This window comes from Pygocentrus nattereri, chromosome 13 (genome assembly GCF_015220715.1).
Source record: "Pygocentrus nattereri isolate fPygNat1 chromosome 13, fPygNat1.pri, whole genome shotgun sequence".
Classification (NCBI taxonomy): domain Eukaryota; kingdom Metazoa; phylum Chordata; class Actinopteri; order Characiformes; family Serrasalmidae; genus Pygocentrus; species Pygocentrus nattereri.
The window spans coordinates 10073238-10089208 of record NC_051223.1 but is presented as its reverse complement, the minus strand read 5'-3'; the positions used below and the strand labels follow the sequence as shown (position 1 = coordinate 10089208).

Genomic DNA, 15971 nt, shown 5'->3' with positions numbered 1-15971 from the left:
GCGTCTCAGTCATCAGGCAGTGAATTCATAACCATTTCATGTAGGAACTTTCTGTGAGGAAGCTTATAGAGGTGGATGTCTGGTTCCCATCACCACCACTGTGAACAGTTCTGACCAAGTTTCTCTAGCAACACCAAACCACTCTGTAGAACTGTTTACATCTTAACCAGTTCACTATACTGAAACTTTGGAAAGAAGAAAAAAAAAATCTCAATAATTATTGGCACCCTAACCCTAGTCAAATAAGGGTTAAAGGTCAGGTAAAAATATCTTTACCTCAACTTTAAGTCTAAAGACAAAAAAAGCCATTTTTTATTCAGCTCATATAAAAATGATTCACACCATTGTGTTAGATATAACATATCTATATAACATATCGAACACCCCAGATTCACATATTCCAGTTTTCCCACCATTTACGGGTCTACCGATCTACATACATTCATACAAGTTATGCAGATCCACCAGCCTATAGATAAACCTGTGCACACACAGTATCGGTTCTCTTAAGATGACTTAATGGTGAAAGGAACTGTTAACAAACTGAGGCAGCATTTCAAAGCCAAACGGACACTCAAGCAGCCACTGAAAACACCAAAGCCCAGGATTATATTCATACAAAAGTACAGTTTATTGTCACAAATAATAATAAAAATCAACATTTAGACCTATTGAGAGAACAGTCAGAGGAAAAAAAAGCATGTCTAAAACAGGTTGGTTCTGCTGCTTGTGTTCCAATTCTTTCCAGTGTAAGCTTTTCTTTCTTTTTTCTTTTTTTAAATCATTGCGGGGTCAAGCCCCCGCAGGGATTCCTTCACGAAAGTCAAAATCTGTACGACTGTGACTCGAGGGGGGGATAAAAGAATGTATAAACTAGGATAAAGAGTGGAAATGTCACATGTTCTCCTACATGTTTAAAACATAAGGGAATATTTTGAAAAAAAGAGACTTTAAAAAAAAGAAAAAAAAAAAGCGGGCGTCCAATAGCCTCTCTTTCAGCCTGCAGGTGAGCCTGTGAAGACGGCGTGGGCTTTGGGCGCGTCTCCCGAATCCGTGGTTGCCTCAGCTGTACGTAGTGCTATTCACATTGGTCAGAGAAACGCCTACAGCTAACAGCGTGTTTATGAGAGCAGGTTACTTCACAGCGGTGCGAGAGGCCGTAATGCCGAGTCTGTGTGCGAGAGAAATCCAGGCGATTTGAGTGTGGGGCAGAGAGAGTGAGAGACAGCGAGAGAGAGAGAGAGAGAGCAGGATGCTTATAAAGGACCAAAAAAAGTAGAAAAAGATTGAAATGATATAGAGTAAAAAAAGAGAAGAACACAGTTAAGACAGCTGGGCAGGGAAAGGGTGGATAGATAATAGAAATACGAGAAGATGCAGGACTCGCTTCCTGCGGAAAGGTTCCTAAAGTCGCCGCGGCCTCACAGGAAGTAGTCGGCCACTGGCTTTTTGGAGGGAATGCCTCGCGTTTCCTGTGGAGCAGCTTCGAATATGATAAACTCCTTCTGCAGGTGTTCGTCCAGCTCCAGGATGGCCGCCACGTTACCGCACCTGGGAGAAAAACGCATATATTAACAATAATTTATGTATGAACACACAGGCTTATGGTATATTAATGCCATCCATTCTACAAACAAGATTCACTCAAGGGACGCACCAAAGAAAAAATAAACGTAACTATCAAGGTTTTCCGGTTTAGGACACTAAGGGCCAGTCCCATTTCACCCCTTGCCCCTCAAACTTGGCCCTTAGCCCTCTGTTCTGCACGTTCACATCCAGGTTTAGGGTGTCAGGGTGTATTCATGCCAAATGTGTTCTATCGGGTTGAGGTCAGGACTCTGTGCAGGCCAGTCAAGTTCTTCCACACCAAACTTGCTCATCCATGTCTTCATGGACCTGCTTTGTGCACTGGTGCGCAGTCATGTTGGAACAGGAAGGGATCGTCCCTAAACTGTTCACACAACACTGATGATTTGGGTGGGTGAGTGAATAATTTTGGCAATATATTGTAGAGGGGTAGGGCAAAGTGTTTGGGCTACATGTCCCTCCAAACAGATGTTTTGAACTGGAAAATTTGAAGAAGCTGGCAAATAGACTTCAGCTTCATATCACTGAAGAATTAGGGGTGGGTGATAATAATTGCCCCCCTCTTTGAAGGCGTATGATCCCTAAATGTAACTAAAGCCCAGCAGTGAAGAGCTGAACTTTACCCTCCTCTGCTGTCACTGCAGACAGGCAGGGTCGCCTACAGAGCAGCACTAGTAGCTGTTAATGAAGTAATGCTCTTTTTATTTGAGGGTATGATTTTGTAGGGCAAGATTTCAACCACTAGGGTGACACTTGAAAACAAAGGGTAAGAGTAAAAAGAAGAAATGGGACTGGGCCTAAAAAACCCTCCTTCTAATGATGTAACTGATGACAATCGCTTTTACAAATACACCAAATATCAGTTTGAAATAAGTGTCAAGTCTAAAACATCTTATTTAAGCAATAATCTGTTGATACAGGTGTAATTCTGATATCACTGGGCCTCATTCACCAACCGTTCCCAAGAAGAAATCTGTTTTTAAAACCCACTGATGCAGTTTTGACCAAGATTCTGACTCAGTGTTTTCTTATTAGGGGTTTGTTCTTAGGTAAGAACAGAATCTACACACACACACACACACACACACACACACACACACACACACACACACACACACACACACACACACACACACACACGAGAACAGTTTACCATTTTAAGAGCAAGTTATGAATCTTACTCTTAGGACCTCTCACATGAACACATTTGAGATCAGACTTCAGAAGATACTGGTGAATGAGGACCAATGAGTGTCCACGATAAGTAATAGTGCAAGTGAATGTTATTAGTATATTCGCTCATACAAGCATGTAGGCGTAGTACCTGTAGCAGTAGTTGGGAGCGGACCACACAGTGAGCACAGTTTCATTAAAGTGCCACTTGTAGCCCTCCATGACGAGCTGGTGGGCTCTGCAAATCATATCAATGTCGTTGGCAGCGTTGAATTGGGCCACAACGTCACTGCCGAACAGATACCCTGCTCCTCTCGGGCTGACTCCCCAGCCTGTAGTGTCTGACCACAAACAGAACAGAGACAATTCAGTCAGATGAAGCATAAAATCAATACAAAAGCCTTGAGCGTTTCACTGTAAATGTTCTGCATATCTTAATGTAAATCATCTCAACAGCCAGATCGAAATTCATGGGGCTTTTACGTCGATCCAACTCAACGTTCGCCGTTATTTCACGCTGCTGAGACTCAAACATTTGGGCTGATGTTTCTGTACAAAAATTCAAAGAGACTCATCCAAAAACCCTCCATGTTCCAAGAGATTTCTAAAGAAATGCCCAAACAAGGAACTGTGCCGTTTCCCATTCAAGCTGATTTTGGAGATTCAGATCAAAAGAAGCACCAAACAATCGGTACAAGTATTTGAATCTTTGCTCCCAGCAAAACAGACAAATACGACAGACAGTGAAAAGGTGGGATACTGTCCATTTAGGAAAAGTGAGAGTAGAGTTCTTCCACATGTTACTAGATATCTGTGGCTCCGTTGAGCTGCTTTCAGAGATTTCGATCCTTTAGGCTTTTGTGAGAAAGTTCTATGTGGTGAACCCGTCAGCGTCACACCAACAGAGTTTGTTGCTGGCAAAACTTTGCACAGCAATGTGCAAGAAACAGTCAGTTATATACAAGCTCGAATGAATTTACTGTCGTTCAAACAGACTCACACGAGTAAACAGTGTTCAGTGTGTAAAGGCCTTAAGACTGGCATGAGAGGAAATGAGCTGTCGTAACAGAGAAGAGGAACCTTTTTTTTTTTAAAAGGCTGTAACTTACTGCTGAGCCAAACTTCTTCAGCTACACCCTTATTGTTTAACAAACACCTGATTACAATTTCTCAAGACTGAAGGAATAACTCAACTCAATAACTTTATCAAGAGATAAATAAAAACGTATGTACATAATTTGCCCCTTTTATGCCAAATACAGTCAATAATCCGTGACATGTCCAAAGTGAAAATACATTTTGTTTGTAAATAGAAACAGCACAAGGTGTGCATTAATACACCTGCGTGACACTGACTTTATGTACCAAATTCAATTATTTCAGGTAATACTGTGCATTACCTTCAGGGTCAGACCACAACAGGTCACACATTGGTCCATCGTGTGGCACTTCCTGTTTCCTGTCAATGGTCCTGATCTGGTCCAGAGTCTGGATGGAGGGCGAGAGGCCGCCGTGCACGCAGAAGATCTTTGGAAACAGAGAGAACAAATTAAGAGACGACAACAACAGCAGCAGCAGCTCTATTATGCACTATTCAGGTCACACTGTCCATGAATACGAACACATGCAGGTGAATGAACCAAAGGACGTATCTGAACAAAACACCCACTACAATAATCAATAAAAGCTTTAACACACTCAGCAGCCTGTTTAGGTGACTGACCTTGCCGTCGATGATGGCTGAGAGGGAAAGGTAGTCGAAGATTTCCGTGCAGTACCTCCAAACTGTGACCGAGCCGTACTTCCTCAAACACTCGTCGTAGAAGCCGTACACCTGCGTGATCTGCCTGGACTCGTGGTTCCCCCGGATCAGCGTGATTCTGTCTGGGTAGCGCACCTGAGGCAGAGGAGGGCAGGTTTGAAGGGGGTCTTCACTCAAAATAACCGTTTATTTCTTAATGAACGAAATCTGTGGACTAATTAGTGTGCAAGTTGCAAATGCAGTCCAGCTACAGCCTTGGGTCACTACACGACTTAACGTTTTAACAGAAGACAGTGGTTCACTATCAGACTGGTTTTTGGAGATTTTTTTGGTGACAAATATTGGGGATCCACACAATTTTTCAGAAAGTTCACTGAACTTCTCCCATTCTCCTGTTACTAGGAGATGCAAGTAAGCAAACTTGGAGCTGCTGCCGTTTTCTCTGCAGATTAACATGTTTAAGTGAAGATCATGGATTTAAAAACTTTTTTTTTTAACCCAATTTCCTCCCCAACTTGGTCGTCTCCAATTCCACCCACTAGTTTGGACTCCCCACATCACAAAATACCAACAGTGCTAGGAGGACGAGGACTAACACAGATTTACAACGAGACCTGTGAAGCACTGCTGCATCTTTTCGAACTGCCGCTCACACAACAGGACGGGACATCCAAACATGTTTGGAGGAAAGCGCCAACCACCAGATCTGTCACGTCAGCTAACAGACGCCTGTGCTGACCAAAATCACGTTGAGTGATGGGGGAGAAGGGAGGGCTTCCTACCCACCCAGAGAGCGAGGCCAATCGTGCTCTATTGGACTCCCAGCTATGGATGGAAGTACCAGGGATTGAGCTCGCAATCTCTTGATGATTAGACGGTTGCGCCACTCAGGAGCCTGATCATTGTCTTTTTAGAGTTTGAAATGTACATAAACTCCACTGCGCCTTAAACTCGGCTCCCTAAAAAGCTCCGCTCCACACGAGAGACTTTTCACAATTTTTCTTTGTTTACTTGCTGCATTTTCTTCTTTTGCACTCAGTTTTCATTGGCTGTTGCAGGAATCCATTCAGATTGAGTTATTAACCAGTTTACTCTAGATTACACACAGATTCAGGTAAAACAAAATCAAATGTGTTTGAAACGCGATCAGGAGGTTGTAAATCTGAGTCTGCGCCCCTCAAACACAACTCGTCTCTCTCTTCAACTGTCGACACAGACTGACCTAAAAATCTGCAGACTATAGCCAACCAGCTCACACTCAGACAGACTGAGTACTGGGGCTAAGATCTGGGTAAAAGTCATGTAGTGTAATACTAGCAGCTTGCATTAATGATCAGATACGCTTGTGTTTTGGGAGGATAATGACCCCGAACACCCTCTGGTGGGCCTTGGGAGAATAACAAGGTATGTTTCGCTGATCTATGACAGTATTTGTACTAAAATCTCATTTGCATGTAAGAACCCCAACATTTCTAAATGAACTGCCTATAATTAGAGCCAATTTGCATATAAATGCAGTCAACATCACCAGCAGTTAACAATTAGCTACGTTTCCCTTCAGCCAGCCAGCTGGATAACGCCTGCCAGATGCCCTCCAGTGAGAGGGGGATGACGATTGATTATAAAACAAGTATTTCTATAGAGTAAGGAAATAATGTTATTAGTATGTTAAATGTCTGTCTAGGAAAAAAAAAAGTCAAAATCTAGGCAAAGTCAATAAGTAGGCAAATGCTGTCAGGCTAAACATCAGCAACGAACTCCTACCTGCATTTTCATTTTCTCTTCAAGCGTTTTAATGCCTGCTCGATACTCTTTGGTTGCTGAGGAGGATAATGCACTAATTTTCTTGATGTATTCTAACATTCGGGCTTAATTTCTTATTACTGCCTAAGAACACCCTATATGGGGAAACACGGACATAATTCAATGATTAAAATCAACACAGCTGTTTGACCTGCAGGAAAAACAGTAAATACAGTTGTGAGAAACACTCTATGAACCTTAAGTGCCAGAAGCAAGAGGAAAGTCTCCACACTGTAAAAGCCTCTGTCCACAAAGTCTCCCATGAAGAGGTAGTTTGTTTCTGGAACGTCACCACCGACCTAAAAAAACAAAAAAAACAAAAAAGGTCCAAATGAGCTCCACTTATATGTCCTTCAGGCTGTATGAGGAGACCAGCAAGCAAACCTCACCCATCACTCACTCAGTTTTAATATAAACACAAAACAAACTGAACACAGATGCAAAAAACATTGAGAAAAGCTAGAATAACAGAGGAAGAACCAGAAAAACTGCCGATTATTAAAGCCAGGTGTTTAAATGCAGCCCAAGAGCCGTTTAATTGTCAGCGACACATTGGGGTGTAAATAAGACTCACTCTGAAAAGCTCCTTCAGGTCGTAAAACTGTCCGTGGATGTCACCGCACACCTGCGAAAGAAAGAACGTGTTAAATTAAGTCACAACACCACACGACGCAGAAGCTACTCTGCAATCTGCATACTTGACCGTGTGCTGTGTTAAGAGCGGAGTAGAAAGTAGACGAAGTAGAAATGGTCCGGGATGACTGTACATCCACTAATATAATACTCACTGATCAAAAACAGCAAAACCTCATTCCTTCATATCACAATTTATTATTACTGACATTGCTATTTTTGATCAGCAAGCATATTAATGGACGTACCCTCAACGTTTACTGTCAAAATCAACCTCTGGGACAAATAAATCAAATCTATCATCACTTATTTTATTTAGAATGAGTAATCAATCAATATTTATAGATCGATATTTCGATCTACTGTTACATGAAGATGTCTGAACACCCCCAGCACAATCACAGGTGTTGTGTGAAGAGCATGACTAGCATTCTGAAAGGAAATGAGCTGTCATAACAGAAGAGGAAGCATTTTTAAAGGCTGGAGCTTACTGTCAGACTCCTTCAGTAGCACCATTACTGTTTAACAAGCACCACATTATAATTTAGGAATACATTAGCAGAATGAAGGAATAATTCAGCAGTTAGATATTTATAAATAAATAACTAAGGAAATATATCTCGCTACTGTTGGAGCAAAACCTCGTATCTCCAAAACAGTAACTTTACAGAAGGAAAAAAAACATACTCTGCTTTTAATGTAAGTCAATGGAAATAGACAATTTTCCAAGGAAATTAGGACAATTCCTGTTAGTCCTTTCATCATGAAATTTATACACAATATATAGCATCATAGGCATTTACAAATAATCTCAAACTGAAAAATGGAGTTACGAGGTCTTGTTCCAACAGCAGCGAGATATTAGATATACATACACATACACACACACACACACACACACACACACACACACACACACACACACACACACACACACACACACACAAATTTCCTGCAATTTCCCCCTGGGATTAATAAAGGAATCTGAATATACACACAAACACATACATATATACACACACAATTCACACACATACTATGACTTAACATTTCTTATAAAAGTAATACAACACTAATACTACTATTAATGATCTGCACAACACACAAAACATGTAATCTCTACCATGCAACATTGATTGTTACTTTATTTAGTTCTTGGTTCACACCAGCTGTGCTCAGAACACATACAGCCACACATTAACACTGTCCATGTAAGGGTGGGCTGCACTTTACAGTCCCCAACAATTTTGTGAGATTTACTCACCAAAACGCAACACGTTTGCCACTCAGCTTGAACGCTAGAGCTCAGATAAATGAATGATTCTCTCCTACTTACCGTAACTGGAGAATCCACTCTCTGTACATTGCTCTCCTCCACAAGAATCTCCCTAGAACACAGACACAACCGAGAGATTAATATCAGGGGGTGGTATTAATACCAGGGATGGATACCGGAACTGGGATCACCACGGTATTTGAGGGGTGGGCACTATGGCCAAAAAAATTATATCACAATTCTTCAAGATATACTGACAATATATTTAGTTTTTCTGAGGTTTAATAACTCGAAACAGACAAACCAGAACTTGTGGTGCCACATTAAAACTAATTATTTTAGCATTTTTTGTTTTACAAACTGCTGCACTAAATCCAATTAAACAGGTTGCCGTGTGAAATCTTTCTTACCTACTGATATACGGCTCTAAAACAATTCTCCTTACTGCAGAGACAGTACTGATCTTCTGCTGTCTGAACTGCGCTGAACCACATCACTGTATCTCCTCTTATATATTACACACTGTGCAATATATATCACAACTATTACTGTAATGACACTTTCACTGTGCACTTTACACTACAATACTGATGCAACTCAAAGTTAGTTATGTCTATAATATGCACCGTTAGACTACCTCATACCACTCAGTGCCTGCTGTCTGTAAATACAGCGAATCTGTCTCATATGCCATGTAATTAGATATACTTTTATATTTTACTTCTCTTGTACTTTATATTATGTCTAGATTTTTTTGTATTTTGTATTTTTCTGCATAGTTTATGTAAGTTTGTGTGTAATGATATGTCTTGCTACTGAAACACTGCAATTTCCCTCTGGGATCAATAAAGTTCTTTTTATCTAATTATCTCTCTCTCTCTTTATAAATTATATCACAATAATATTTCATCATCATATTGCCCCTATTTATTGTCAGAGCTACACTCTCTCTCCAAAAGTCTGTAGACTTCAGCTTCTGAAATGAAGGTGATAATAGTGAGTCTGTGCTGCAGTAACAGCCTCGGCTCTTCTTGAAAGGCTTCTAGATGTTGGAACATTGCTGTGAGGATTTGATTGAGCATTAGTGAGGTCAGGTACTGATGTTGGATGGTCAGTTCTGGATCATTCCAGCTCCATCACTCCAGAGAATACAGTTCCACTGCTCCACAGCCCAATGCTGGGGGGCTTTACACCCCATGAATATGAATATACAGAGAGTTTCCGTTCTGTTTTCTGTCCGATTAACGTTTTCATTGCTGTGTGTGATCCTTTTAGTGTCATTTTAATAGAAACACCACAGTCCAGTCAAAACAAGTACCACATTTGTGCAACGTTCTTTCAGCACAGAGTAGAAGGTCTCAGGCAGCAAGAGCTCATTAATGTTATTAGTGCAAACTTAAAATACAATGACGGAAATGGCCCAAAAAATATGCAAATTAGTCTGGGTTTCCAACAGCTCTGTACGATAGAATAAAGCCCTGTCACACTCGCAGAAACATCTGACAATTAAAGAGCGAGTTTACAGAGAGGCCTTTAATGTTGAGCAGCCTCTAGTCACTGTTTTATGTTATTTAACTAACTGCATTTCTTTCTCCGACAAAAATAAATAAATCAAGCAAGCATTAAAAAAATTTCCATCAGCAATTTCATCACGACACTGTTCTGACATGCAGCAAAAGTTTGAGCACCCTTGGTCACATATTTTTCCCTGAGTGTAACCAAGTCAACATATCCTCTAAAGAGAGCACACACTCACATCCTAAAGCACAATTACTGTTTATTTGCTGATGTTATGGCCCATTATGTACTGCATGTTTTCACCCCCCCATTCTGTTAAACAAATTAATAGAAACTGTAGTAAATTTTGCATCTATTAACTTAAAATGAACAAAACGCAATTTGCAGGGCACTCAGACTTCTGCATACAACTGTACACAATCACAGAAGGAAACCAGGACACAGAGATTTGTCCGTGATGTAAGAACATACATCATTACTGGCCAGCAGTAGCCATCAGTATGGCTTACAGAGCACTGTCCCACCAATTTTAGCTCAGTCTCACCCAAGGCCTGTTCAAAGGAGCACTAGTGGTTTTTCTATGCAATCTCTAAGTGAAGCCTATTGATTTTTACTAGTAGTGCCTCTCTGTCCTTTTCCAGCGTAACACACTGATTGCGCAATGACATGTGCAGATTGTGCAGACAGACTGCAGATATTTACTGAAAAAGCAAAACAGTATCAGACAGATGTTTAGACATGACCTACACTCACTGGCCACTTTATTAGGTTCAATTGCTTGTTAGCACAAATAGCTAATCAGCCAATCACATGGCCACAACTCAATGCATTTAGGCATATACACTGTGTGCACATATTAGGCAAGTGAGAACATAATATGAACATATTGTACATATGTACATATTTTGAACATAATATTTTCTAACTCCAAGCTGGATTAACTTGATTACTTAATGGATTTAAGCATAGCAGGTGATGTGTAACTGTAATGAGGGAGGGTGTGGCCTAAGGAGGTCAACACCCTATATCAAGGTGTGCATAATTATTAGGCAGTTTTTTCTTTAGACAAAATGGGCCAAAAAAAGAGACTGAACTGACTCTGAAAAGTCAAAAATTACCAAAAGTCTCTCAGAGGGATGCAGAACTCTTGTAATTGCTAAGATATTGGTTCTGTGATCACGCCCCATCAAATGTTTTGTTGCAAATAGTCAACAGGGTCGCAAGAAACATGTTGAGAAAAAAGACGCAAAATAACTGCCAAGGATTTGAGAAGAATCAAGCGTGAAGCTACCAGGAACCCATTATCTTCCAGTTCTGTCATATTCCAGAACTGCAACCCATCTGGAGTACCAAGAAGTACAAGATGTTCAGTGCTCAGAGACATGGCCAAGGTAAGGAAGGCTGAAACCCAACCACCACTGAACAAGACACATAAGCTGAAGCATGTAGACTAGTCCAAGAAATATCTGAAGACAGATTTTTCAAAGGTTTTATGGACTGATTAAATGAGAGTGACTCTTGACGGACCAGATGGATGGGCCCGTGGCTGGATCAGTAACGGGGACAGAGCTCCACTTCGAGTCAGACGCCGGAAAATGTGTGTTTTTCATTTAGCTACGTAATAATTCTGCATCATTAAAGTTGCCTAATAATTGTGCACACAGTGTAGTGCTGGTCAAGACAACTTGCTGAAGTGCAGACCGAGCATCAGAATGGGGAAGAAAGGTGATTTAAGTGACTTTGAACGTGGCGTGGTTGTTGGGGCCAGATGGGCTGGTCTGTGTATTTCAGAAACTGCTGATCTACTGCGATTTTCATGCACATCCATCTCTTGGGTTTACAGAGAATGGTCCGAAAAAGAGAAAATATCCAGTGAGCGGCAGTTGTGTGGACGAAAATGCCTTGTTGATGTGAGAGGTCAGAGGAGAATGGGCAGACTGGTTTGAGATGATAGAAAGGCAACAGTAACTCAAACAACCAACCAAAATCTTTGAGGAATGTTTCCAACACCTTGTTGAAAGTATGCCACGGAGAATCAAGGCAGTTCTGAAGGCAAAAGGGGGTCCAACCTTTTACTAGCAAGGTGTACCTAATAAGGTGGCCAGTGAGTGTATATTACATAACAAATCTTCACAGCTTATCTATTGTACTTCAGAAGACCAGAATGTTCACGTGGCGCTCAGATACTGCACTAAAATACCTGCATTTTACTCATTTCACTGTTATCTGTGATCCTACAAAGGCTAAAATGTTTCAGGAATGCACATCCAAGTGCATCGAGTGCCAATTTCATTTCAATATACATTTTATAATTGATTATGTATTGGCTTTGGCATACTCCTACATGAAAAACACTGTATACAGAAGTCCCATACTGGTGCATCGCTAAAGCGCATTATCATTTGTGCTGTTTGATTGTACAAATCAGATGCAGCCGTCAGAGATTAGGCTTAAAAAACGCTGAACTCCTTTAAGGCATGCTGACCATGCAAGAGCCCAGGCTGGCCTGGCTTCTGCTGTTGATTACCTGGCTTTGGCACACAAGGCTTTGACCTCATTCTCCTTGATGAGCTCACACCTCCTCAGCTGGTCAATCTGTCTGTCCAGATCACTGATGTCACCCATGGTGAATCGCCCAAACAGAGTCTGTCTGTTTCCCCACACACGTCACCGTCCGCCGCCTGCTGCTGCTGCTGCCGACACGGCCTCTCTCAGCGCTGCGCTCACTCACTCTCAGACAGACGAGGCAGGGATGAAGCAGAGAAGGAGCTGAGATGGCAGAACGACCGCAGGTGAAGTCACCTGTGGAAGAGAAAATAAGGTGCTGCGCTTGGTTAATATGCTCACGCAATCCTAGGAAATCTCATCTTAGAAGAGCGTCCATCCTTGCAATCCACCCACAACTAATAAGGCCTCAATTTACATTTCATTTAATAACATAAGTGTTTATTGATTCGTGTCTACAATATTCATGCAATAGCTATTGCAATAATACTAATAAAGTCATTCAGAGTGGTCTGGAGCAAAACGCTTGTTCACAGTGGTGGTGATAGGAACCAGACGTCCACCTCTAAAAGCTCTGTGAAGACTCGTGTTGGTTCTCTGGTGGTTCTGGACAGTAAACAAAATTTCTATATCCGTGTTGTAGTCATGGCGACGTCTGGTTCCCATCACCACCACTGTAAAGAGATCTGAACCATTTCACAGCAAACCACTCTGACTGACATCAAGGACTGAATTACTCAGAAACTTTGAAACATGGGTGGAATTCCCCTTTCATTTCATTATGCTTTAAATTTCATTGAAATAAATGGCGTTCAGAAAGTAAAGGAATATAAAACCTACAAAAAGCCAAACAAACAGTTTACACAGCAAAATCTACTTTACATGACATCACTAACCACCTCACAGCATGCGTCCACTCCCACATCATTACATAACGAGGCGAACCTCGACGCGAAAGCAGAGACCTAGTTTTAACTTCCAGTTCTCGGATCAGCTACGGGCGAATTAACCAGGGCGGAACAAAAACGGGTGACATAAGCCAAGGCTCCACATCACCTACCTGACCTGTCTGATTTCTCACCCATCTGAATTAAAAAAAAAAGAACAAAAAAAAGAACAAAAACACAGTTCATCAAGGGTTCTAAAGCAAACCTGCTGGTTACACTTAGAACTATGAGTTCTAAGCAAAAGCATTAAAATGATTCTTTGTATGGTGGAATGGTTCTTTGGCTTGATGAAGAACGTGCTAAAAATGGCTTTACATAGCACCAACAGGGTTCTTCTAGATGTCAAGCTTGAACAGAAGAAACTTTTCTGCAGCTGTATAGAACCATGATTTCCATAGAGAAACATTTCCATGCTTATCCGGTTCTTTGCATGGTAGAATGGTTCTTTGGACTGATGGAGAACGTGTTGGAATTGGTTTTACACAGCACCAACAGGGTTCTTCTAGATGTCAAGCTTAAACAGAAGAACCCTTTCTGCAGCTGTATAGAGCCATGAGTTCCATAAAGAAACATTTGCATGCTTATATGGTTCTTTGGACTGATGGAGAACGTATTGGAAATGGTTTTACATAGCACCAACAAGGTTCTTCTAGACATCAAGCTTGAACAGAAGAACCCTTTCTGCAGCTGTATAGAATGGAATGGTTCTTCGGACCGATGGACAACATGTACGTCGTAATAGCAGGAACCTTTTTGGTGTTACGTCGTACCCTTTAAAAAAAGCGTTCTACTTAGGTTAGAACCACAAACATCACAGTCTGCTTTAGTCTGAGGAACTACTTCACCGCTGCAGAGGAAAATTCAAGCATGTAAATGGTTCCATGTTGATCACACACCCTTTATTAAAGAACCATCTTTCTTCAACAGTGTGGCTCTCAAACTGCTCATAATGATCGACCCGTGAAATCGAACATCATCGACCATTCGCGTTACATTAACTAGCTAGAACAGTCGACTACGCCGTTGACGTCAGACAACTTTTTCGGACAATATTAAGTATTAATTAAAAGACCGGCATTATTTAAACAGCAGTGGGCAGTTAATGAATTATATAAAGCAGATTTTAAAGATAATTCTGCGAAATCATTCTCGCAACATCGAAATATGTCGCCTGCTCACGGTTAGCCATGTACGTTAACTTAGACACGAAGCTGGGGTTAGCGTCTTATTCGAACTCCCCGTTCCACCTTAACTGGTGCGGCCGTTAATGGAACGTTTAAGATGGAACGGGCAAATTCGAACACGAAGCTAACCTCAGCCGAGCGGCAACCGAGCCAGGTCAGCTAAACTTCGCCACTACGTTAAACTCCCTGAGAGGGCCAGCGGCTGTTTTGCTATGCCACACGAATGAAAAGCCGTTCAGATCGCCTGATTAATATAAATATTTCACAACCGCAGACGCGAAAGTTGGCTTCCAAATCGAACTTCCCGTTCCACCTTAAATGGCGCGGCGAGACCGTAGCTTACTGCTGCGCCACTTAAGGTGGAACGGGACATTCTGAAAAGAAGCTAAACTTGAGCTTGGTCAGACGCGACCGAGGCTCACCGGCTAAGCTAACAGGACGAGGGAATCGCTTTAAAAAACTTTTAAAGGCTCAGATGCGGCTTATATCGCAAAATATTACTCATATTTCATAACGCAGTGCGGACGTTTCAAGTAAACAATAACGGTACCCGACATAAACTGACTCAACCGAGAAATAAGATCGCGCTAGCTTAGCTTAGCTGCCATGGCCTAACGCAGCGATTCTCCGGCTAAATACACACAACCAGCCGTTCGACACCGAACTAAACAAAGTCTCGACGAAAAGGAGTTCGTTAAATTACCTGAACCACTTCGATCACACTTGGAGTTCGGCGAGAAAAACCGAACAAACTTGTGGTGCTGTTCCTTTTTTTCCTTTGACCGGCTCGTCGCTCCGACCGGCTTTCAGCGCCTCCTCCCTCTGCCAGCCATCCGCTCGCTATACATCTCTACCCCGCACAGGATAGTGGTGGAGAGTCGATTCAAAAAGAATCGGTTCTTTGACTCCAATACGTCTAGGCGACTCCTGGTTAATGACTCTTTCCTTCATTTGGGTTGCAATTAGACACGGGACAAGGGACAAAAACGACAACAAACGCTGGAAAGGAGGATTAAGATCCTTTTTTTGCCAACTACTTGTTCAAATTCCAGTTCCACCTTAAATGGCGAAACTTAAGGTGGACCGAATGAGATGCTGGCAAATACGAAGCCAACTTCAGTTAAGAATTCTGACTACAGTAATGGTTTTCTCAGTACATCACTCCGCCCCTCATTATGCAAATAAACTCAATTTTCTTCATTATCACTATAATCTGCAGCTATTCAAAAGGGTAACACATTTGAGATGGTTTAAAATCTGCTGTGTCTATTTATCGCCGGCTAAGGGGCTGCATTGCTTTAAAAATTAAGCGGAATTGAAGAGTCGACTCCATTGATTCCAGCGGCAGGAATCGAAGGTCGGAGTCGACTCTAGAAAACTCGGAGTCGTTCATCACCAGCACAGGCGCTCTGCCGCCACCTAAAGGCCAACAGCACCGCACTAAATATCACACTGGAATGAGAAAAGTGCTCCGGTATGTGTGTTAAAGGTGAACTCCAACGAGATTTCAGAAACTAAGCATTAATACAGCGTTAAGATTTAAACAGACTCATTCAGAGTGGTTTGGTGTGAAACACTCTCTT

The 15971-nt window shown here is 41.7% G+C and overlaps 1 protein-coding gene across 1 annotated transcript; it reads right to left on the bottom strand.

The window, feature by feature from the left end:
• Positions 1 to 612: 612 nt before the first annotated feature.
• ppp4cb (protein phosphatase 4, catalytic subunit b) lies at positions 613 to 15231 on the bottom strand. The gene is made up of 9 exons (XM_017695139.2): positions 15092 to 15231; positions 12280 to 12554; positions 8295 to 8346; positions 6900 to 6950; positions 6523 to 6624; positions 4484 to 4657; positions 4161 to 4287; positions 2912 to 3101; positions 613 to 1551 (listed from the first exon to the last, which is right to left on the bottom strand). The coding sequence occupies exons 2-9, from the start codon at positions 12375 to 12377 to the stop codon at positions 1422 to 1424; spliced, it is 924 nt and encodes a 307-aa protein (XP_017550628.1). The 5' UTR covers positions 12378 to 12554; positions 15092 to 15231; the 3' UTR covers positions 613 to 1421.
• Between the last annotated feature and the right edge of the window lie 740 nt (positions 15232 to 15971).

Bases quoted from the DNA above. Each gene is read 5' to 3' on its own strand.
- ppp4cb (XM_017695139.2), bottom strand. From the start codon at position 12,377: ATGGGTGACATCAGTGATCTGGACAGACAGATTGACCAGCTGAGGAGG. The intron at 6,951-8,294 runs GTAAGTAGGAGA...TTTCTTTCGCAG, and splicing joins GAGTGGATTCTCCAGTTACG to GTGTGCGGTGACATCCACGG. The intron at 4,288-4,483 runs GTCAGTCACCTA...CTGTTTCCAAAG, and splicing joins CAGCCATCATCGACGGCAAG to ATCTTCTGCGTGCACGGCGG.